General features: G+C 43.1%; 1 protein-coding gene across 2 annotated transcripts in view; it reads left to right on the top strand.

Moving 5' to 3' along the window:
• LAMB1 (laminin subunit beta 1) overlaps positions 1 to 23,709 on the top strand; it is a 72,304-nt gene that overhangs the window by 33,187 nt on the left and 15,408 nt on the right. The window contains exons 14-25 of one of the 2 annotated variants that reach the window (XM_028525170.2): positions 3,947 to 4,082; positions 5,321 to 5,479; positions 6,380 to 6,507; positions 6,796 to 6,919; positions 7,825 to 8,029; positions 8,655 to 8,798; positions 9,008 to 9,239; positions 11,971 to 12,134; positions 13,200 to 13,424; positions 14,413 to 14,627; positions 15,326 to 15,422; positions 22,414 to 22,783. In XM_028525170.2, coding sequence (XP_028380971.1) covers positions 3,947 to 4,082; positions 5,321 to 5,479; positions 6,380 to 6,507; positions 6,796 to 6,919; positions 7,825 to 8,029; positions 8,655 to 8,798; positions 9,008 to 9,239; positions 11,971 to 12,134; positions 13,200 to 13,424; positions 14,413 to 14,627; positions 15,326 to 15,422; positions 22,414 to 22,783 — 2,199 coding nt within the window. The remainder of the gene's footprint in view (positions 1 to 3,946; positions 4,083 to 5,320; positions 5,480 to 6,379; positions 6,508 to 6,795; positions 6,920 to 7,824; positions 8,030 to 8,654; positions 8,799 to 9,007; positions 9,240 to 11,970; positions 12,135 to 13,199; positions 13,425 to 14,412; positions 14,628 to 15,325; positions 15,423 to 22,413; positions 22,784 to 23,709) is intronic. The other variant, XM_036010788.1, reaches the window with a different exon arrangement.

Below are 23,709 nucleotides of genomic sequence, written 5' to 3'. Positions count from 1 at the left end.
TGGGTCATTTTTCCTTATCCAATCAGCTATTGTATGTCTTTTGATTGGAGCATTTAATCCATTTTCATTTAAGGTTATTATTGATAGGTACTTATTCATTGTCTTTTATGTACATGTGTTCCTCTCTCTCTCTCTCTCTCTCTCTCTCTCTCTCTCTCTCTCTCTTTTCCCTCCCTTCCTTAAAGCAGTCCCTTTAGCATCTCTTGCAGAGCTGGTTTGGTGAAGGTGTATTCTTTTAGACTTCTTTTGTCTGGGAAGCTTCTTATTTGGCCTTCTATCTTAATTAAGAGCCTTGCTGGATATAGTAGCCTTGGTTGCAGACCTCTGGTTCTCATTACCTGGAGTATTTCTTGCCATTCTCTGTGATGTTGCTCTTAATTGGACAAACAATGCTTTTCTCTCCAGGGGTGTCCAACCTTTTGGCGTCTCTGAGCCACACTGGAAGAAGAAGAGTTATCTTAGGCCACATGTTAAATACATTCTGACACATAATCACAAAAAAATTTCATACCGTTTTAACTAAATTTATGATTTTTGTGTTGGGCCGCATTCATAGCCATGCTGAGTTGCATATGGCCCATGGGCTGCAGGTTGGACACCCCTGCAACCCATAGTACATTGCTCGTAGTTCAATATAGGTATTTACAACATTTTGATTTGTTGTACTGGTCAATTGCTTTATTATTTATCTTCCAAATTAGATTATAAGTTCCTTACAACAAGGACTATTTTTCCCTCATTTTTCTTTCTCCTTATCATTTAGCAGAAACAATAGACTTTACTAAGGAAGTAAGGATAGATTCAGAAGAAAATTGACAATGGGCCAAAATGTGAGAGTATTAACACCAGGAAGCACAGCTTCCAGGGCCAATATTTGCTCAGTAAATATTTGTGGAGGAGTATAAGGAGGGTGGCTAATCTGAAAGCAAAGGGCGGACACCACAATAAGAAGCATGGGTTCTAGAGGCTGCTGGAAACCAGGCAGGGACAGCATAACTTGATATAATAGGTAGAAACCGTTGTGGATTTTTGTGAAATGATGAAAGCAATGCTATGGGAAAATTGGTTCAGCAGTGTAGGCAGGATGGGCTGGGCAGGGGGAGGGAAGATCTAGCTCAAGAGGTCAGTTTGTAAGTTTGTTAGAGCAGCGGTACAGAATGATGACACACTGCATGAGGATAGTGGCAGTGACAGTAAGGGGAAACTAAGTTGAGAAACATCTTGAAATAAGACTTGGATATTGAGGATAAAGGAAAGGGAAGTTTGTGTCTCACCTACCATATCAGCAGAGTTTTAAATCTGCTGACAGAAATAGCAGAACTGAAGATAAGAAGTCAGTGTGAGAAGCGACAAGCAGTTGGCAACAAGATGAATTAAAGATGACAGGTGGACAAACCATGGAAATGCCCTGTTCCTGGCTGGAAGTGTCTCACCAAAGCACAGCTGAATGGGTGCTAGGAGCCATAGGTGTGAGGGCCATCTGCGCAGGGGCAGGCAAAGCCACAAGTGAATGCGTTCACTAAAGGAGTAAGTGTTGAATTGGAGCCATGCCTAGCAAAGAGGAGAGATTGCCAGGGCAGATGTTAAGGGAATTCCTTTCAAGTGATCGGGTTCTCCTGCACTGTTTCTTCTTTACAATTGGGCAGCAGGTAAAAGGCCACACCAGGAGTCTGCCCACTGTCCTTTTCCTCAGCTTTATTGCTTATTCTCTGTGGAGGGCACATAAAGGACCAAGTTGTTTCCTTCGGTGGTTCATGTTTTGGACATTTGTTCCCTCAGTAAACATCTGGGGAGGAAATATTTTCTTTTGTCCATATGATGTAATGTCTGATGCCTGGATTTTTGAAAATGGCTTTTGTTGGTGGACTGTGCCCAAAGAGGGCTAGATCCTAACTGGAATAGTGTTTCCTGCTCAGGGAATTGGCTACAGGATGTTAAGTGTTCAGATTCCTGTAGGATAAAAATGACTTCCATGGTATACGGAAGAAGACTTCATTGGGACTTAGGTACTTGTTTTAAAATGAAGTTTGGGATGAGGAAAAAAAGAGAAGTCTGAGAATGTGTTTAAAGTAACAATTTGAAACCACATCTTGACTTTAATGAAGTAAAAATGAGGTGTGTAATTTGGTTTTACCATGTACATGAAGTCATGATACTGAGGAAAAAGACACAGACGGAGAACAACATGAATGCATTATATTTTATCCCAAGGCATGTATTACCTAAAAGAGTAATGACTAGTTTTTTTAAGTTTTTTTAAAGATTTTATTTACTTATTTTTAGAGAGAGGGGAAGGAAGGGAGAAAGGGAGGGAACTATCAATGTGCGAGAGAGACATAGATTGGTTCCTTCTTGCACACCCCCAACTGGGGACCCAGCTCACAACCCAGGCATGTGCCCTGACTGGAAATTGAACCAGCAACCTTTCTGTTTGCAGGCTGGCACTCAATCCACTGAGCCACACTGGCCAGATCTGAAGTTTTATTATTACATTAAGTCTCTTATTTTTTAACTCAAAATCTCCTATCCTTCACACACTTATTTGTTGAATCAATGCTTGAGTGTACTCTGCATGCAGAGTACTGGGCCAAGCCCTGCAGGGCTGACTGAGGTGAATAAGGCACAGTCCAGACCCTGGAGGAGTTTACAGGCCAGTAGGGTTTAGATAGGTCTGCCAATAGTTATGTTACTAGAAAGAAGGCAATAAATGTCTTAACAGTACAGATAAGGAACAGCTTCAGCGTGCCTCCGGAAGCACCAGAATAGTAGAGGGAGGGAACCAATCAAAGGATTTGAAGTAGGATTTGAAGTTACAGTGTTTCAACTTTAAGGAACGCCTACCACCTGACAAGCTTTGTTGTAGATGTTGTGAATACATCATTTCTTCGGCAAGGAGGTGGTGGCATGAAAGAGAAGGCAGTTCATTCTATGGAGCGGGATGATGGTCAGGAAATGCCATAGCAGGAGCCATTGGTGAGCTCTCTCTGGAAAGAATAGCTGGACCTTTGTTGGGTGAATCAGGGAGAAGGGCAGTTGAGGCTGAACAGTATAACCAAAGGCAAGGGGTACTGAATCACCCAGTGCATTTCAGAAATTGTAAGTAGTTTAGTGTGATTGGAGAGCTGAGGGAGGAGATGAGGATGGAAAGATAGAGACGGGCCAGATTGTGGAAGTCCTGTTGCACTGCGCCCAGGCCATTGTAGCCAGGAAGTGATATGGTTAATGCATCTTAGAAAGGTTTGTTTGGGAAGCTCTGGATGTGGTGGTTTGGGTTGGGATGTTGGAAGATTGGCAACAAGGATGCTGATTAAAAGACTGTAACTGCTTTTACTGTGAGTGAGAGGAGGAAGAAAGGCCAGCATAGCCCATGAAAGGGGAAGAGACTACCAGATGCTAGGAGGTGAAATCACAGAAGGTGGTGTCTGATCGATATGAAGACTGACTTCCACATTTCTGATGTGGCTGACTCAGTGGGTGGCAGTGTCATCTCCCCAGTGGAGACCGTGAGCAGGATTGAGTGCTATCCTTTTGAATTTGCTGTTCACCTCTGGGGTAGCTAAGTTAGAACTATCCTTTCTAGGAGTTGTGTAGGGCCCAAGAAGGGTGTTGCAGTGGGAAATAAGGCAAACACTCTAAGCAAAAAAAAAATCAAAACAAAAATGTTTGTTGTATCTACAGAAAACCCTAACATTGTGTGGATGGAGCACAGTGAAAACCGGGCAAGGGAGATAAAAGAGAAAGACCAGGTCATGCTGAGCTTTCAACTGCAGAGTTTGGAATTAATTCACAGGCAGTATTTTTCCTAAGTACTTTACTTTCTAGAGAAAATTTAAAAAACCCACCTGAATATTTTACCCATGTAATATTTAATGGCAAATGTACAACTGCGTCCAGTGGGTTCCTGTATTAGCGGTGACCATGCTGACCCAGCTCCGCTCCCTTCCAGCTGTTCCTCGCAGTCGGGCCAGTGCACCTGCCGACCCCACATGATTGGACGTCAGTGCAATGAGGTGGAACCGGGGTACTACTTTACCACCTTGGATCACTACATCTATGAAGCAGAGGAAGCCAACTTTGGGCCTGTAAGTAGTGGGTGTTTGGCAGGTTAGTAACACAGTGTTTGGGGAGCAGGAATGGCATATACACATTTGTAAACAGATCAGTTAAGGCATATTTTGTCATTGAGCCCAAAGTAAGGATCGGGACCATACTGACTTGAGAATGGCCATATTTAAAGCTAAATAAATCAAAGACTTATTAACTCAGAGACCCTGGGACATTTGGTGTTTGTGGGTATTTTTTTCCTTCTTCATTCTTCTCTCCGCTTACACTCCACAATTATTGTTGATCTCTATAGTAACTAGTCAGTGAGGATATTGTTTCTATTTGCTGTTGCTGTGTAATAAGCCATTCAAAATTTAGTGGCTTAAATGTATATCTGGCACTTCAGCATGCTGTTTTTCTCTGCATGACATCTTCAAGCAGTTGTCTTAGGCTTCCCCACAGCATGGGAGAGCCAGGATAGTGAGACTTCTTACTTCCAAGGAGAAAGCAAACTATCAGGTCTCCTAAAACCTGGGCTCAGAAATCCTAGAGTGTCATTTTTTCACCTTTTTTTGGTCACGTCATAAGACCAGACTAGATCTGAGGGTGGGGTAATGTAGGCGCTACTTCTTAATGGGGAGAGCTGCACACACATACATTCAGGGAATGAAGGACTTGATCTTTGGAGATGACAGATCACAGGTATTATATACCCCTGTGAACAAACTCACATGCTTGCTTGAGTTAAGTAGCTCAACTTGATCAATTTTCAGTCTCAGTGAGTCACAATGAACTTATCAGTAGTGAATGTTCATGATTGAACATCCATCAGCAGTGAACTTGCATGATTATATCAAGCTTCTTCGCTTGTACTTGAAGCCTGAAACAAATGCCAATGGAGAAGACAGAAATAAATCCACTAAATATTGGACTCACCTTGTAGAAAATCTGGGAAATTCCTTGTCACTCCTAGGCCTGCTGATAACAGCAGTTCGGATGTTCTCTTTCCTTCCTGAATGCTCGTTGCCCTGGTTACATCATAGAAGCTCTGTCCTAGGCCTTTGAGTCCCATCTCTAATGTCCCGAGACCAACTCAACCACAAAACTAAAAAGAAGCCAATTTGCTATCTATACATTCAAAATGTTTTCAATCTACTCGGAAATGTTACTGTAAAAATTAGGTATAATATATACACTTTTGGACCTTTGGGTGAACTCAGATTTCTTTGACTTCTGCATTTCACATAAAACATAAAGACTGTGTCCTTGTCCTCAGGGGGTCACCATAGTGGAGCGGCAGTATGTACAGGATCGGATTCCCTCCTGGACTGGAGCGGGCTTTGTCCGAGTGCCCGAAGGGGCTTATCTGGAGTTTTTCATTGACAACATCCCATATTCCATGGAGTATGACATCCTAATTCGATATGAGCCACAGGTAAACCCTTGGTGAATTATTGGGGGTGGGGAGGATATTGGTAGAAGAATCTAACCTAAGGGAAATTTGTTTTTGTGAAATTTGAAGGTTGCACTGGGATAGAAGAATTTCTCTTTGACTTTCTAGCCTCCATGCAATTGAAAATGTACTTTTTTTTTTCAATTCAATTTCAGGAACATTTAGCAATTTCTTGTTAGGCACTTAACCTTGCCAAGAACTGAGGTGGAATGAGCTTGTATCAGATCCTCCCCTTGCCCTCTGGGCCTGCACTGCCCAGGGGCAGGCATGCACCCTGAGTGTAGTAAAGGCCGGAAGTGGGCAGTGTAAGAGCAGAAAGACAAACAGTGCTAGCAGATGAGAGCTTCACGCCAGTTGGGCCGGGCCAGGAGCTGCCGAAATGTTTCAAAGAGACTCAGATGTAGGCCTTGCCTTAAACACAGATGGGATCTTGACATGAGGAAGTCAGGAATAGCATGAGCAGAGGAGAGGAGAGTGTTCTGAGAGTCATTCCACACAACCAGGTGAGGGATATGGGATGTGGTCAGACATCCTGTTGGAAAAATGCTAAATCAGTAGATAGACATGGGCTCTCTCTTAAGAGGGCGCTTTTGAAGGGCTTTGAGCAGGGGGTTGTCATGATCTGAGTCGTGTTTTAAAGTGGAAGTAATGGGACTTTGGGAGATGCAAAGAGAGCAGTTGGGAAGCTGTTTCATTGTCCAGGTGAAAAGGGATTCAGGCGGAACTGGGGCCGTAGCAGAAGAAATGGTAAGAGGGGAAGGGCAATGCAAGAGAGTGTTTTCCATTTAAACTTGGCAAATGATGGATCAGGAGATGTTTTTATTAACAGGCAGTAGTGAGCCAATGCAGATGGTCCTTTTGCTTGATTGTTTCTTGTTCTAGCTACCTGACCACTGGGAAAAAGCTGTCATCATGGTGCAGCGACCTGGGAAGATTCCAACCAGCAGCCGATGTGGTAACACAGTTCCTGATGATGACAACCAGGTGGTGTCCTTATCACCTGGTTCGAGGTCAGTGTGACAATGGTTTGCAGCTCAATAAAACTAATAAATTATTATTATTATTATTATTATTATTATTATTATATCTTGCCTTGCACGTTGAAAAAACTAATAAATTATTATTATTATTATTATTATTATTATTATTATTATATCTTGCCTTGCACGTTGTACAGTTACTGTACAACCACTGACTGTTGACTTTCTTCCTTCAGAATGAGTTGTGTAGCACTTTGATTAATTGATTGGTTACTTAAAGTTTGTCTTTTGTTGTTGTTCTGTTTTGCTTTGGGGCAGGTACGTCGTCCTTCCACGCCCTGTGTGTTTTGAGAAGGGTGTGAACTACACAGTCAGGTTAGAGCTGCCCCAGTACACCTCCTCCGATAGCGGTGTGGAGAGTCCCTACACGCTTATCGATTCAGTAAGTGCAAGGCCGTTTCAGACACAAGCAGGGAAGACTGGGCAGAAAGTGTTCATCTGCTTTCCCAGAGGGTTTGTGGAGGGGTAATGCTGAGAGGCTAGGCAGAATCTTTTTTTTTTTCACCTCCAAGGCTGATTTGCTCATTTATTTTAATAAAACTCCACTCTCTGGGAAGGATTTACTCAAGCTGATTCTTTCTGAAAATATGAAGTATCTTAAAAATAACACTTCAAAAACCATCAAACTAGCCCTGGCTGGTGTGACTCAGTAGATTGAGTATTGGCCTGAGAACCAAAAGGTCACTGGTTTGATTCCCAGTCAGGGCATATGCCTGAGTTGTGGGTTAGGTCCCCAGTAGGGGGCACACAAAAGGCAACCACACATTGATGTTTCTTTCCCACTCTTTCTCCCTCCTTTCCCCTCTCTCTAAAAATAAGTAAAGAGCCCTGGCTGGTGTGGATCAGTGGGCCGAGTGCCAGCTTGTGAACCAAAGGGCTACCGGTTTGATTCCCAGTGAGGGCACATGCATGGGTTGCAGGCCAGGTCCCCAGTGGGGGTGTGCAGGAGGCAACCACACATTGATATTTCTTTCTCTCCCTCTCTTACTCCCTCCCACCCCCTCTCTATAAATAAATAAATAAATAAATGAATAAATAAATAAATAAAATCTTTAAGAATAAGTAAATAAAATCTTTAAAAAATGCCCATCAAACTATGTAAGGGCTATCTAAATTCTTTCTGGCAAGAATATTTTAAGAATGGGAAGATTTATTAAGTGAATCTAATTTTTTTTTCTTTTCAAGAGTCAAGAGCATTTTGGGTTTTGGTGTTTACTTCGCTTTAATTGATGACACCAGAACCAGATATCACTGTAAGAACACTTTGCTGTTCTCATTTTTTCATAGCTTGTCCTCATGCCATTCTGTAAATCACTGGACCTCTTCACTGTGGGAGGTTCGGGAGATGGGTCCATCACCAACAGTGCCTGGGAAACCTTTCAGAGATACCGATGCCTGGAGAACAGCAGAAGCGTTGTGAAAACGCCAATGACTGACGTTTGCAGAAACATAATCTTTAGCATTTCTGCCCTGTTACACCAGACAGGCTTGGGTACGTATTACTGCAGCTGCTCCTGCTCCTTTCTTGAGAGCCAAGAGCACACTTGGCATCATGAGGTATGTTGGAAGGCATGCCCTATAGCTCTGTCAGCACAAAGAAAATAGTGTCTCAGCGATAGTCTGTCTTTATTTATTGATTTGTAAGGAATATTTCAGTGATAGAGCACCATTGCCAGTACAATCAATATTCAAGAAATACACAACAGGTGACTAGAGGGAAAGTCCATGAGGATGGAATCAGAACAGGAGCAGTACAGAACTGAAATGTGTTTTTCTCTTGAAAGAGAAATCCCCCCTGACCAACCCCCATTGGTCATCTGGCTCTTCTCTTAAGGTCCTGTGATATTTAAGCTTTGGAGGCAAAGGGAGAAAACCTCAATGGCCTCTTCCTAAAGAAGCTGCTTGTATCTGCCAATTCTGTCTCCTGTTGCTTCCATAGGGATGAGATTGTTTTCTGTGGGACTTCTGAATAAGCCTAGGTAGTAAAGGAGGAAGGGTCAGGGAGAGCCCAAGGGAAGGGACAGGCCAGTTCAGAGCCAGGTGTAACAAGCTGCCCTCATTCCTGGGGGGTAGCAGCTGTTCTGTGTCACAGGTTCTGGCCTCTATTTTCCCTGCAGCATGTGCGTGTGACCCTCAGGGCTCATTAAGCTCCGTCTGTGACCCCAACGGAGGCCAGTGCCAGTGCCGGCCGAATGTGGTTGGGAGAACCTGCGACAGATGTGCTCCTGGAAACTTTGGCTTCGGCCCCAGTGGATGCAAACGTAGGTTAATCAGAATTGTAATGTACTCATTCAGATGATCTGAAGCGTACTGGTGTGGTTGCTGTAGCTTCCGAAGGCAGTGCCTCACTCTGGACATTGATCACAGGAACCCACTAGCATCCTGACCTGGGCACGAGGGTGCTTATCTAAGGGGTGTGTCTGCATTAATAAGTCTCTCAAGGAGGTTCCTCGGTTGCCTATCTCTGCAGCTTGTGAGTGCCACCTGCAAGGATCTGTCAATGCTTTCTGCGACCCCATCACCGGCCAGTGCCACTGTTTCCAGGGAGTGTACACTCGGCAGTGTGACCGGTGCTTACCTGGGTACTGGGGCTTTCCCAGTTGCCAGCCATGCCAGTGCAACGGCCATGCTGATGACTGTGACTCAGTAACAGGAGAGTGCTTGAGCTGCCAGGACTACACCACAGGCCATAACTGTGAAAGGTACGTGGAGGAAGCCTCTTAAAAGCAAAGGGAATGAAATCCTTTTTGGCTGAGCAAACAGGGGCTTAGAGAAACCACAGAATGGATCTCTACCACAGTCCAGATGGCTCAGTCATTTCTGACCACTTCAGTATCTTCTAGGATCTCATTCATTTAATACATACTTAGTTTACACCTTCCGTGTGCCAGGCGTTGTTCTGGGGCTGTGGGTATGTCAGAGAACACAGCCAACGTGAATCTGCCCTCTTCGAGAGCCACCCTAGTGACTGCCATAGACTGTGCAGACTTCACTTCCATCTCAGCAGGTTCTGGCCTAGGGTGAGGTTTGTGAGATGTTAATGCCTGATTTTGGCCAACGTAGAAACCCAGTCCAAGTGGGGTTAGTCATTTTAAATAGCTTTTTTTTGAAACATTTTATGTAGCTGCAGTTTTCAGGAGACCATAGAAAATGTGCAAAAGTAGATCTGTTCTCCAGTTAGCAAATGTGAACTGGATAATTATTGTGGATGCAAAGCACTGCCCTGTATATGGTAAGAATAAGACATAGAATGTGCTTCTAATAATATCACAGCCCTGCTCAGTCAATAAGAAATAGTTCATATGAAAAAACAACATGCCAACTTATATTATTCACCACTAATTAAGAAAGGCAGACATGCTATTAGAACCTGCTTTTTTTGGTACTAATATCCCACCTTATGTGTCAATAAATTTTTTCTTTTTTAATATTCACCTACTCTATATAGGATTTTTGTGTTAAAAATTTCAGCAAATTGCTTCAGTCAGTACAAAAGTTGCTCATCAGAGGAAAGAAACTGTGAATAAAAATGAATACGCAGTTAGGTTAGGGCATGAGGCATTCATGAAAGCAGATGTGTGGTCTTGGCTCCATGCTGGAGGCTGTTCACGAATTTGGAGGTCCCAGTTATTGTTTCTTTGAGTAAAAATTATTCCCTCCAACCACAAAACTGTATTTGAAAGACTACAAGGAAACAGTTATGCCAGATTGAGAGGAAGAAATTAGTATATTGGTGTCATCTTTTGTTTTCTGCATTAAGTTTTCTATTGTTCTTCCGATAAGAGATGGAAAATAAGTTATAGAAAAAGAGACAGATGAGAAAATCAAATTAAAAAGGGGCACACAATAAACAAAGGTGGTTGTTTACATGCTTATTCGAAGTTGGCACACTCAGCAATGTCTTTGCAAGAACATTCCGTGAGAGTGGCTTCGTTGGTATTTCTGACTGTTCTTGGATTTTACTTGTAAAAAGCACTTTGATTTATTGCTGGAGAATGAGAGAGGGTGTGGGAGGAGGGAAGATATTTAGCCCTAGTTTGGATGACAAAACTTTATTAAAGTATTTGGGATTCTGCTGTCTAGTTTGAGCCAATTCCTTGTCATTCTTTTCCTTTTTCCAAGATAATTAGTATCAACCCCGTGAATTGAAAAAGAAGCTCTAGGCTCAGATTGTTCCTGCAGTGGGGAGCAGAGGGGAAGGCAGGAAGTGAACACTCAATTTCTGTCATGATATATTTGGATTTATTTCACTTAGAAAACTTTCTCAAAAACCATTGTAGGAAATTGCTTCATCACCACCAATTCCCCCAGCGCATGATTAATTTGCTCTGAAAAACTCTTCCCTCCTATTTCTTCATCCTTCCCCACACCCGTTTAAAAAATATTACCTCTGCCTCAAAAAAGGGGGGGAAAACATGAAAAACAAACTGAATTGGAAATCCTTAGACCTGAGTTCCAGGCCCAGTTTTGCTTCTGTCCTGCTTTATTACCTGGGGTAAGTTCTCTCACTTCTCCAAGTATCCAACCTCCTGTGAGTAGAATAACTAGATTGGATTAGATGATCTTCAAATTCCTTTAAGCTCCTATGTTATAGGAAGTTAAAAAGTAATCTAGGTGTCATTCACATTGAGAAGCAGTATGTCAAAGAATTCCTTTCCAAAAGTCAGGAGGCTAGATTCAAACCCTGGCTCATTGCTAGTAAGTGTGTAAGCCTTGCAAATCATTAACCTCCATGGGTTCCCTATCTGTGAGGAGAGGAGATATGACCTGCTGGGTTTGGGAGTTGATAAAAAACACCCCTCATCCCTATCCAAGTGTGAAGCCACCCGAGGGACACAACAGTCATGTAGCTAGAGAGCTTCCTTATCAGCTCTATTTCTGGTACACGCTAGATTACAGAACATGCCACCAGGGGCTTGTTGACAGGTCAGCCTCTTAGATGGAGGCAGAGACAGATAACCACAAGCTCTACCCCCACCCCCATACTCCTTAATGCAAGGAGGGAGCCATCTGGAATGCTCTGAGCAGGCAGGCAGGCAGGCAGGCAGGCACCTGATAGGACAGTAGGGTGCACACGGGGAGACATACCTCTTCCTCTAGGGAGGAGTGAGAAAGGGTCCAGGTGATGCCAGGAGTGTAAAGTGGCCCTGCAAGTGTGATCCCCAGACCAGCAGCATCAGCACTACCTGGGACCACCTCAATGAGAAACAGGGGAGAAGCCCAACCATCTGATTTATAACGAGTCCTTTTGGGGCATTCTTGTTAGAGCTAACATCTGAGAACCACTGCTCCAATGGGAAGTGCCCCATGTGGATACATGAAGAATGGGGAATGAGCATTCCCAAACAGAGAACACAGTTTCCAAGACTTTTTCTTGTGACAGGTTTCTTGCAAGTCTGGTTCACGGCCTTCTCTCTTTTGTGATGGATATAGGTGCTTGGCTGGTTACTATGGTGATCCCATCATTGGGTCAGGAGATCACTGCCGTCCTTGTCCTTGCCCAGATGGTCCCGACAGTGGACGCCAATTTGCCAGTGGCTGCTATCAAGATCCTGTTACTTTACAGCTTGCGTGTGTCTGTAATCCGGGGTACATTGGTAAGTAATGTTGAGACTATTGAAGAAAAAGAGTCTTTATGAGTTAGTTGTTAATGAAGAAAATAGATGAAGAATGAGCCAATTTAGTTTCATGTTTACTTATTTACTTTTTTAAAGATTTTTATTTCTTTTTAGTTTCATTTTTATAGTCCTTAATTAAAAGTGAAGGGATCTAAAAAGATGCTCTTTTTTTGTTTGGCATGTGGAGCAAGAATCAGTTCTTGAGCCTCTATGATGATAATGTTACGATACACAGCAGAAGAGCAAGCTCATTTGAATCCATAAAGGAATCCCTATGAACACTTAATAAGTAGTAGAAATTTTAATTTCCATTTGACTTCTTCTTCCCTAATGCAGATTCTAGCAGAGGAATCTCAAAGTAGTGAAGTGGCCACTGGCCAAAAGGAAAAGAATATGATGTAGAGGGTCCCCAGGCAACTGAATAGGTCAACGCTAGAAGCGTTCTTGTTTGTTATGCTTATATTATCTGTCAACACTCAAGGAGTGTAGCGAGTTGTGAAAATAAACTCCCTTTTATTTCACACTTGATGCCACTCTTTCAAACACTAGATATGCTTATCTGTATCTCAGTGAACGTTTGCCTTTAGTTTTGGGATTCCTCAGATAGGGAATTTGGGATCATGAAGGACCCCGTTTGGGGGGTTGCTCAGGCAAGGGCAGTGATATTTTAGTTAGTATAATCCTTAGATTAAGATTTAACACCAAGCTAAGCTTTCCTCTATTAGATCATTAATTTAGCTCCTAATCTGCTTCACCCATGGATGATGCGAACCTCCACGTCCCATGTGCTGGAACTGCTACAGCCATCCTGGCCCCACTGTGGCCTCTGAGCCAGGCTGCAGCAGTGTTACAGGTGACAAAATACTTCTTTCCTTCACAACTAGAAGCTGGGTTTTCACTCTGAAAGTGTGGCCACCCCAGACTGGGTGACTAGTGTGGTGAGGAGCACAGCCTGGGTTGACTTTCCGCAGGAATGTGGATGGACTAGACCTTTCTGTCAGCACGCTAAAGGTGTTTATTGTGCTTGCTTTCATTGGACAATAGGCTCCAGGTGCGATGACTGTGCCCCAGGCTTCTTTGGCAATCCCTCTGATGTTGGGGGGACATGTCAGCCTTGCCACTGCCACCACAACATTGACACAACAGACCCAGAAGCCTGTGACAAGGAGACTGGGAGGTGCCTCAAGTGCCTGTACCACACAGAAGGGGAGCACTGCCAGCTCTGCCGATTTGGTTACTATGGGGACGCCCTCCAGCAGGACTGTCGGAGTAAGATGCACGTTCATTTTCCCCCCTCATTAGAATGATTTCCATTTGCTCCTTCATTGGAAGATTTCGTTCTTCTGGTATTTATTTCCTTTGGGAGTGTACTTGTCAGTTGTTCAGAGAGGTAAAATTTCACTTTTGACAAAAGAAGGATGAGAGTGATTATTTTCTTTATATCCTCATTTTCTAGCAGAAATGAAGTCTCAAGCCATGACCCAGTGCCTGAGAAAGAAAACCAAAAGAAAAAATATGTAGCTGTCACCATGATAAATGCTATCCAATAAAGTATATTGATCTTATACAAGTTCTACCCAGGAACCTGCTGATTGGCTAGGATGTGTAGATCCTAGATACCCACTCCCGTCCATACCTTTTCTGTCATTGATGGGTAGGAAAAGAAAGAACCATCCTTGAAGTCTCTCTTTCAGAACTCCTTATTTCTCTCTTAGCAAGAGATCCAGCATTTCCTCCTGCCTCTGCTGCATAGCCCTGGGCCCTGTCTTTGTGTACACAAACACGTGAGGAATGTTGAGGACCAGCAGGACTGGATTCCTTCAGCCTTACTAGCTTACGGGGCTTGTACCTTCTCTGTCTGACACAACCATTACTTTTGCTCCCTGCCAAGAGTTTGAAATCATTAGATAGCTCAGTTCCCATGGTGTATTTTTTATTATTTACAGTTAAATCCTCAACTTTACAATGATTTGCCAGCAGCTTATTAAATCTGCGTATTTTGAAAATACTGCTAGACAGAGTGTGTCATTGTTCATGTCTGCCTGGGAAATGTCAGGACATCATCAGAACTTCTGGAGAACAATAGTTGTAGATTTTTTTTAACAACCTCCATTCCTTTCCCTACTTTTTGCATTTCCAGGTTGAAATTTGCAGAGTGAAAATCTTAGCCCTTGGGACATAGCTAGCTGAATCTCCCATTGGCTGTGTGTTTTATGAATGCAACTTTGTACGTACACGTGGCTGTGCTCTTTTTCAGAGTGTGTCTGCAACTCCCTGGGCACCATGCGGGAACATTGCAACAGCTCTGACTGCCAGTGTGACAAAGCCACGGGCCAGTGTTTGTGTCTTCCTAATGTGGTCGGGCAGAACTGTGACCACTGTGCACCCAATACCTGGCAGCTGGCCAGCGGGACTGGGTGTGACCCATGTAACTGCGATGCTGCTCATTCCTTTGGCCCGTCTTGTAATGAGGTAAGGCACTGTAGCTGGGGTGAGGCCATCATGGCATAAGGAAAGATGCCTTTATGAGTCCAGGTGACAGCTATTTGGTGCCTTGGTCCCAGTTAGAGAGAGAAAGGCACCTTCTCCTGTGGTCACAGTCTTTATTACCACAGGACACACAGCTTGGCAAACACAGCTCAGACCAGATGTCAGCCATCACTTGTCCCCTTGGCTGGGACATAACTAGGCATGGAGGCTCCATCTGATGCAACCATAGCCTCTTAATACAGGGCCCCCACTGAAGACTCACATTAGAAAGGATAGGAGAGTACAGTTTCTCTCCAGTCCCTGGCTGCTGAATCAGACTGTTTTCTTGGCCACACAGCCTGAAAGGAACCAAATAGCCATATGCAACATTGTCAGACGTACTCATGTTTTCTGACACATACTAAGAAAGAAGGGGTCCCATAGCAGGGGAGACCTAAGTGGCCTGTTAGTGACTGGTGAGGAAACATGCGAATAGAGTGTAATGGGCTCTGGGCTTCTGTTGCAGCAGGGAAGTTAGCCCCAGCACCCAGGGTAGAAGTAAGAATCCCTTCTCGTCAGGATGTGGAGGTCTTCTCAGGCAAATAGCTCAGTCCCACTTCCCCTAACTAGCAGCCAAGAAAGCAAGTGCAACTAGCTTCTGCCCTGCAGCCCGTTGACCTAGGTCTGTTTTCTGGCCGCAGTTCACGGGGCAGTGCCAGTGCATGCCTGGCTTTGGGGGCCGCACCTGCAGTGAGTGCCAGGAGCTCTTCTGGGGAGACCCCAACGTGGAGTGCCGAGGTAAGGCTGCGGGCATTCCTGGCTTGATATTTGATCAGAGTGGAGAGAACATCTGTAAGAGCTCTTTGTAAACTCTAAAGTACAGTACAAATTAATTTGTCTATAAAAATTCTATGCTTAATAATAAAAGAAATTCACACTCATTGTGTTAAAAAATCTAACAATCTAGTCCCATAGAATTGAGGGCATAAAAAGTGGACCTGCTGTATTTTTCAGGATAATGTCTGTTTGTTTCTGTGCAAACACACATATGTACCACAAATACACACAAAATTGCTTTTTAAAATGCTTTTTAAAAAATCTTTATTGTATTTTTTCCGTTACCATTTAGTCCCCTTATACCCACCCCGCCCCCTGGTAGTCACCACATCGTTGTCCATGTTCATGTGTCCTTTTCCCCTTTTGCTCAATCCCTCCACCCCCTACTTACTAGCTGTCATCCTGCTCTCCATCTATGGAGTCTGTCTCCATTTTCCTTACTAGTTTGGTCTGTTCATTAAATTCCACATATGAGTGAGATCATATGGTATTTGTCTTTCTCTGACTGGCTTATTTCACTTAGCACAGTGACCTCTAGGTCCATCCATGCTCTCACAAGGGGTAAATTTTCTTTTTTACAGCCAAGTAGTATTCCACTGTGTAAATGCCCCATAGTTGTTTTATCCACTGATCTACTGATGGGCACTTGGGCTGCTTCCATATCTTGGTGATTGTAAATAATGCTGTAGTGAGCACAGAGGTGCTTATGTTCTTTCAAATTAGTGTTTTGGGTCCCTTTGAATATATTCTCATAAGGGGGATCACTGGGTTAAAAGGCAGATCCATTTTTAATATTTTGAGGTAACTACATAGTGCTTTTCACAATGCCTGCACTAGTCTGCATTCCCACCAACAGTGCAAAAGGGTTCTCCTTTTTCCACATCCTCACAGATATTTATTGTTTATTGATTTAGCAATTCTGGCAGGTGTGAGGTGATACCTCATTGTGGTTTTCATTTGCATTTCTCTGATGATTAGTGATGTTGAGCATCTTTTCATATGTCTATGGACCATCCATTTGTCTTCTTTGGAGAAGTGTCTATTCAGGTCCTTTGCCCATTTTTTAACTGAGTTGTTTGTTAACCAAAATGGGCTTATATTAACTATGTATTTTGGTGAGTTGATTAGTTCCCCCTGAGAAAAGTGTTGTGTGGCCAGCTTCCTTGCTGGCATGTGCCCAGCTAAGTGCTTGTGGTAGTGAGATGGTTTGATCACAGTGTGTTCAAGTAGATTCTGCTGACAGTTAAAAGCCTCGGCATTTGCACTTTGTGTTGATGTCCCCACGAGGGGAGTGGAGGGTGGGTCATAGTACCTAGAGGATTGTTTTAATTTTTATGTTGTTGCAGTCTTTTTTTTGATCTGCCAGATTACTTTTAGGATCTTAAAGTAAATACATTTACAGAAAAGATTAATAGGTTGTGTCTATTATTTTTTCCTATTCTTTCTTTCCTATTTGGGCTTTCTTTTCTGTGTTTTAAGTTTATAACTATAGGTAAATATCTCTGTAGTTTTATATTTGTTCTTTGATATATTTTCTTTGTTACATATCTGAAATTCTAGATCACTGTGGACTCTGAATTTGAAATGACCTTTTCCTTTTGGGGGTACAACTGTAGCGAGAACCAATGCAGATGTTCAAGGTAGCAGTGCATTCAGTTATCTCCTAGTAAAGGTCAGAAAGGTAGATACTATGTGTTCCTTAAATCAACCAACTATTTTTAACAGCAAGAAAATTTCAAACAGTGGATGAGACCAGAACAAAAGGCATATGGTTTGTTTTCCCAACTGAGGCATAACCAGAAGGATTTGGACCAACATGTTGGATTAGGGTAAGGTTTGTTCCACAGAGGAGATGATGTTTGCTGTGACAACTAATAGGTGCTTTTTCGTTCACCAGTGCTCAGTCCAGATATTGATTGCTAATAGGAGCTGATTTTCTCACTTCATTTGATGGTCTGGGACACACTGTGCACCACTTGCACGAGCTGTCTTCTGCAAAAGCATCCGTGCTTGAAATCTGATTTCTCCTGAGTTCTAAACACTATTCTGTTAAATCCCTCAATCTCACAATGCCCTTAATGTCCCAAGGGCTTGATTTTTCTCCAGATAATGGTTCTATCATTGCTTATAGCCTGATTCTCTTAGCATGTGTCACTGGATAAATAGCTTTAGCTGCCAAAGCTTTCTGACCTTTTTGCTCATCTAAGCTTAGTTAGAATGAGAAGCCTGTTACCAAGAACCAGAGCCAATCAGAGAGTTGTTTCTTTAGTACTCAGAACTTACCCTTCTATCTTTTCTTTAAGCTTTTGGCTCTAAATTTGCCAGAGAAATTATGGCTTATAGGAATAGTATCAATTTCTTTAGGTCAAAAGTTGATCATGTTTTAGAAACTTTGCAAAGAGTGAAATCCATGACATCAGTGTTTGCCAAATCCTTTGTTTTGCCCATAAGAAAGGTCAGTTCATTACAAAAGAAACTGTTGGGACTCAAATGCTTTTGACACACTGTGGAGGAAGATCACAACTGCCAAAGCACCTAGAGAGGGTGAGAACTGATTTGAGTTAACACTGTGCAGTCATTGCCAGCAGCAGAGCCTTATACGCACAGGTGGCCTAGGAGCAGGACCAGTGTGATCTGGTGAGGGCGGGGGCACAGGTGCACAAGCAGGTAGAACTCAGGGCTCTAGATATAGTGGAATGTGGTCACAAATGGAAATGGGATGACAAAAACTGAAGGGGCTGGGCCCAATGATTAGCTGGGAGAAGAAGAGGTGTTGTCTGATATTTGATGGAACTGTGGGAAAAGAATGTGACCACTTTTCTCAAATTACACAATCAATTGCCAAACAGTCTTCAATTTTAAGTCTTTCAGTTGAACAGGGCACAAATTTAGACTTTCTGGCACCACCTCATTAACAAATCCTTATAGAAAGACTTAGGTCATAGCTAAGAATTCTCCTTATGGAAAAAAATGTGGTTATGTAAAAGACAAATGAGTAGAGTCTCAAACTTACAAATTGTTGAATGTTCCTATTGTCCGGGCTGGTTGAGGCTCTTGGCCAGTCATGCCAAGTCTGAACAAGCCCACCACTGTGCTGGGATGTGGAGAGAGTCTCATCAACCCACTGCTGACCATGCCAGAGAAAACCTCAGCTTGGATCTCTGCATCGGGCCCCTCAGGAGTCAAAGGGTCACATGAGGAATCTTGCTGTTGACTCATAGATAGCAAAGAGCCTCTGGCTCTTGGGAAAGGCCAGTGTCTCTTATACCCAGGCAAACTGAAGTGTGGGGCATAGGTGAGAGTGGCTACCATGCTTGTTTCTCGTTTCAAATTGTTTTAGTAGAAAAATGAAGTCCATTTCTTTGCTCAGACATACATTTTTAGAATGCTTGTATTCTTTTCTCAGCCTGGGATTCATTTTGAGCACCTTATTCTTTATTGTCAGTGCGACTCAGAAAATCAGATTTAATTTGGTTCTTTAGAGAACTACAACACTCTTGTTAGTACAGGAAAGGCTTGTCTTCCATAACCCTAATCACAGAGCACGACCCCTGAAGTGCTGGGCTACAACAGAGGTAGGCACATCACAGTCATGTGTCAAATCCAGTTCACTGCCTGTGTCAGGAAAGCTTCACTGGACATAGCTGTGCCTGTTGGTTACATATTGTCCAGGATGTCTTCACGCTACAGTGCTAGTGTTGAATAGTGTGACAGAGACCATATAGCCTGCAAAGCCTAAATATTTACCCTCTGGGCCTTTGTAGAAAAAGTGCTTACCTCTGGACCAGACAGCCAGCTCATTTCTGCTGGTGAAATCATAGTCACTCTCTAACTCTCATTCCCCAACCGAAGTACCATTATTACTGAAGCTAAAAAAAAAGTGTGAATGAGGGAGGTAGAAGATGTGAAGAGAAACAAAATCACATTTGAGAGATTTAAAAGTATTTAGCCCTGGCCCATGTGGCTCAGTTGGTTGGAGTGTCGTTCCATAACTGAAAAGGGTGAGTGACATGGTGGCAGAGGCAGGAGACAAGTGGACACCTTTTCACCTGCCAGGAGAGGTAAGACCGGCGGGAACTGGAGTCGTTTGACAAGGTTTCATAGAAAAGATTAGCTCTGGTGGTCATTTATGGAGAATTTGCCATGTGCTGAGCACTTTGGGGGATATTATGTACATATTCCTGATTCCATCTTTACAACAAACAACCTGTAAGTATAATTTCCACTTCATATTTGAGAACTCTCAGGCTCAGGAAGGGTGAGCAACTTGCCCAAAGATAAACCCAAGTGAGGACCCGCTGGATCCTCTATGTCAGTGACATTTAGAGTGGGGGGGTTATTGTCCTGGCTGAATTAGGACAATAAGGACAACATCTAGCAAAAAGACTGGGGTGGGGGGGACACCCTCAGGAAACACACCATCTTACTGGAGAGTCATGGAGAGGTTCGGTTTCACCAGATTGTGTAAAGCCCCAGTGCCAAGCCATTGAGGTTGGACTTTCTTCAGGGGGCAGAGGCAGTCTCAAGAAGGAGGGGGAAGATACAAAGAAAGCAGAACAACTGTACCTACTGGCAAAGGTTCACATTGGCTGTTTCTCATTCTGTCATTAACTTCCGAGTGTTTTCTTCCAGGCCTCAATATCTATAAAATGGTGCAGTATTCATTTACCTACCTTTCAGACACCCTGTTGTAAATGATGAGAAAACTTAATAAAAGTAGAGTAACCACATAACCAAAAATGTATTTACAGATAAAGGTAGAATTCTTACAGCTCATTAAAATGATTATCTCATTTTCAAAGTGATATTGTTCATCTTTATGATTTGTTCACCTTTGAATATACACTCTCCTTTCCAAGAGAAAGCTTTTGATCCTCTGCCCAATAATCCCATTTCTTAAAGCAAGGCTAAGCTACAGGCTTAGCTACTTACCTGAACTCCTGTCCCTTTCTGCCTTTAAGGAGGAGAAAATCTGTTGGACCTTGTCAGAGGTGGCCTGCACAGTTAGCTTATAATGTTATAGATCCCAGTGAGTGTGAGAGATGATTGGAGAGTTTCCTTCATAATTTTAGTGTCTGTGAATCTTTAAATTGTCAGGTGAGAACTGACGTTTCTGCATAAGTCAGAAATATTCTTGGGGTTCTCTTTACGAGGTCATAAATCAGGGTCTTCTAGGGCTCACCTCCCAGGTACCCCCTTGGAGAAGCAATTCTGGAAACTCAATAGGCAGAGAAGGAAGCACACATCCACAGGAGCTCTAGCAGGTTCCCAGCTTTAGCTTGAAATTGAAACCTTATGCGTGTTACAGGAGGCATTTGGTATCCTTCCACAGAGAGTTCGGGATCAACTTTTTCAATGATCAAACTGCATCTGTGAGGCATCTGTGAAATTTGACTCTACTTTCAGCTGAGGGAAACAAATGTTGGTCAGTTCTGCTGGACTGGTCCTTGTCTTCTGGAGATAGCTGAATTTCTGCCGGTACTTCAGAATACCGGTCTTAAAGGGACAAGGGTCAGGATCCAGAAATCAGCAGGGACAATAGGTGTCATCCAAAATTAGATGGAGCTGTGGGAAAAGAACATGGCTGCTTTTCTCAAATTATGTAGTTAATTGCCAAGTATGTCTTCAATTGCAAATCTTTCCATTGAAATGGTTTGTTAGGTAGCAGAATTTTAGACTTTCTGGTATCACCTTGTTAACTGTTTGCATATGGCAAGATTAGGTCATAGCCAGGTATTCTCCTTATGGAAAAAAATGTGCTTATGTAAAAGACAAATGAGGAAAACCTTAATGGGAATGCTCTTGCCTTTTAAATCCTACACTTTAGGGCCAATGTTTTCCTCCTCAAAGATGCCCATGACAGAATGAGAGCAAGACATGCCTTTATAAGTGAAATACATGAAAAAATATTAGAGAAAGTAAAAATAAAATCTACAGAGGCACATGCTCTTGTCCCAAGCATGAATCTAGTAAAAAGCCTCTTTAGGACTGAACTAAAGCGTACCTGTGTGTTACCTACGAAAAAGAAATAATTTTGTAATCAAACTAAAAGCAGGTGCAAACATCTGCCTCAGTTGTCCCAAGTCTACAGGGGAATGGTAAAGTAGACACAGGTCCACTGGAACACCTAGGCCCCACATAGGCCACCCACTGGAGCCTGCTAGGCAGGAGCAGACTGAGAATCTGATTGATAACAGTGGCATCATTAAGGATCTCTACTTACATAGGTCCTTCGGTTTGTGTATCAACCTATGCTGTGAACTTCCAAAGTCACAATGCTGCTCCAACTCCACACATACTCTCTCACCCCTGCACACATACATTAACATACATTTTTAATTCAGGTTAACATTAACATTTTTAAATCAAGTTTAGTGCATTTTGCAAGTATTCATCATTCTGTTTCATGAGCAGGTAAGGTGATATAAGCGAGGAGCTGCTCTTTATAGTGTTGTATCTCAAGCCACGTGCCTCGTGGCATCAGGATGTCACCTGAATTGTCTGCCCTGACAGCACCTAAAGAAAGTCAGAGTAGGGGAGAGGCAGAGCCAGGACAAAGCTCAAGAGCACAGACTCTTAAGCTGCAAAGTTGAACCCCGGCCCAGCCATTTCCTTGTCATAAGACTTGAGGCGGGTCACTTATCCCACAGGGTTATCATGAGGGTTAAATGAAATGATGCATGTAAACCATTTCTGCAGTGCCAGAAACAGTAAGTGTTAGCTTAAAAGATTATTGTGCAATATTACTGTTATTGTTAAGAAGTTGTCAGCAAGCACTGAGGTGATGCATGTTCTGGAGGAAGCTGCTGTGGTCTCTCCGAAAGCTGTTGGTAAGTGGTCATCAGTGTGTGACACTGTGCCATTGTAATAGTCATGAAGATTCTAAATGTCAAATCTTGTCACTGAGGTTTGTGTTCTGGTAGATCAGCCGGCATTGCTCTCTTCCTTCTAGCCTGTGACTGCGACCCCAGGGGCATTGAGACACCACAGTGTGACCAGTCCACTGGCCAGTGTGTCTGCATTGAGGGTGTCGAGGGTCCACGCTGTGACAAGTGCACTCGAGGGTACTCGGGGGTCTTCCCTGACTGCACACCCTGCCACCAGTGCTTTGCTCTCTGGGACGTGATCATCGCTGAGCTGACCAACAGGACCCAGAAGTTCCTGGAGAAAGCCAAGGCCTTGAAGATCAGTGGTGTGATCGGGCCTTACCGGGAGACTGTGGACTCAGTGGAGAAGAAAGTCAGTGAGATCAGAGACATCCTGGCCCAGAGCCCAGCTGCAGAGCCACTGAAAAACATTGGGAATCTTTTTGAGGAAGCAGAGTAAGTAGTTAATGAGCACAAGTTAAAATTCACAATATTGTTTCAAATTCATGAATAAACAGCAGAGATGGCTTGGATATAGTGCTTTCATCAGAATGTGTGGTTAGTCCTGTGAGTGAAAACAGATGCTGGGCCATTCATATTCTGGCCGTCTTTACTCTGCGTATCAGGTGCATGAATGTTGGCACATCACTGGGTACCAAAATTGTGGAGGCTGCACTGTAGAATGTATGCATGTTGTACTCAGCGCTCCTTTTTGCAAATGGCGCTATAAGGCAGTAGCATGGCCAGAACACTGGCTTCAGAGACAAAGGATCCATAATGAGTCACAGCTTGGTTGCTTGCTAGGCTTGTGAACTTGAATGACTCACTTTTTCCTGAGCTTCTTTTCTCTCCTGTGGAGAAGGGGAAGATAATGTTTCCCTTTACCTTACAGAGTAACAAAAAGATCAATCTATGAAATGGATAATGTAATTGCAAAAAAAATTATAATATAAGTTATTCTCATATCTTTTGCTACTACCAGGGAAATACCATTACCATAGGTAAGACTGTTAGTTCCACTGCTCAGCCATGGGTCCACCAGAACAGTGATTCCTTTATCTGGTTATAACAGTTCTCTGCAACGAAAATCCTCTTGTAGCCCTTCTCTGGGTAATCATCTGTCTAACTGGATAGTGCTTATTTTGCCATTGAAAGCAGAGAGCATGGAGCTGAGTGATGCCTAACTTCCCAGGGTTCATTTTGCTACTGTTTTTCCTAGCTTTATCTCTCCTGCTCTGAAATATTCCAACCACCTTTGCCAAAAAGGACCCCCAAAACCAGCACAGTAAAATGTAGCTGAAGGACAAACCAGGAAAGACTAAGAAGCAGTCATGTTACCCCAAATGCTGTGCTTTCTTATTGCAGACACCATTTGGCATGAG

Source organism: Phyllostomus discolor, chromosome 10 (genome assembly GCF_004126475.2).
Source record: "Phyllostomus discolor isolate MPI-MPIP mPhyDis1 chromosome 10, mPhyDis1.pri.v3, whole genome shotgun sequence".
Classification (NCBI taxonomy): domain Eukaryota; kingdom Metazoa; phylum Chordata; class Mammalia; order Chiroptera; family Phyllostomidae; genus Phyllostomus; species Phyllostomus discolor.
Note: the sequence above shows the minus strand (reverse complement) of the source record. Positions and strands in the feature narration are given on the sequence as shown.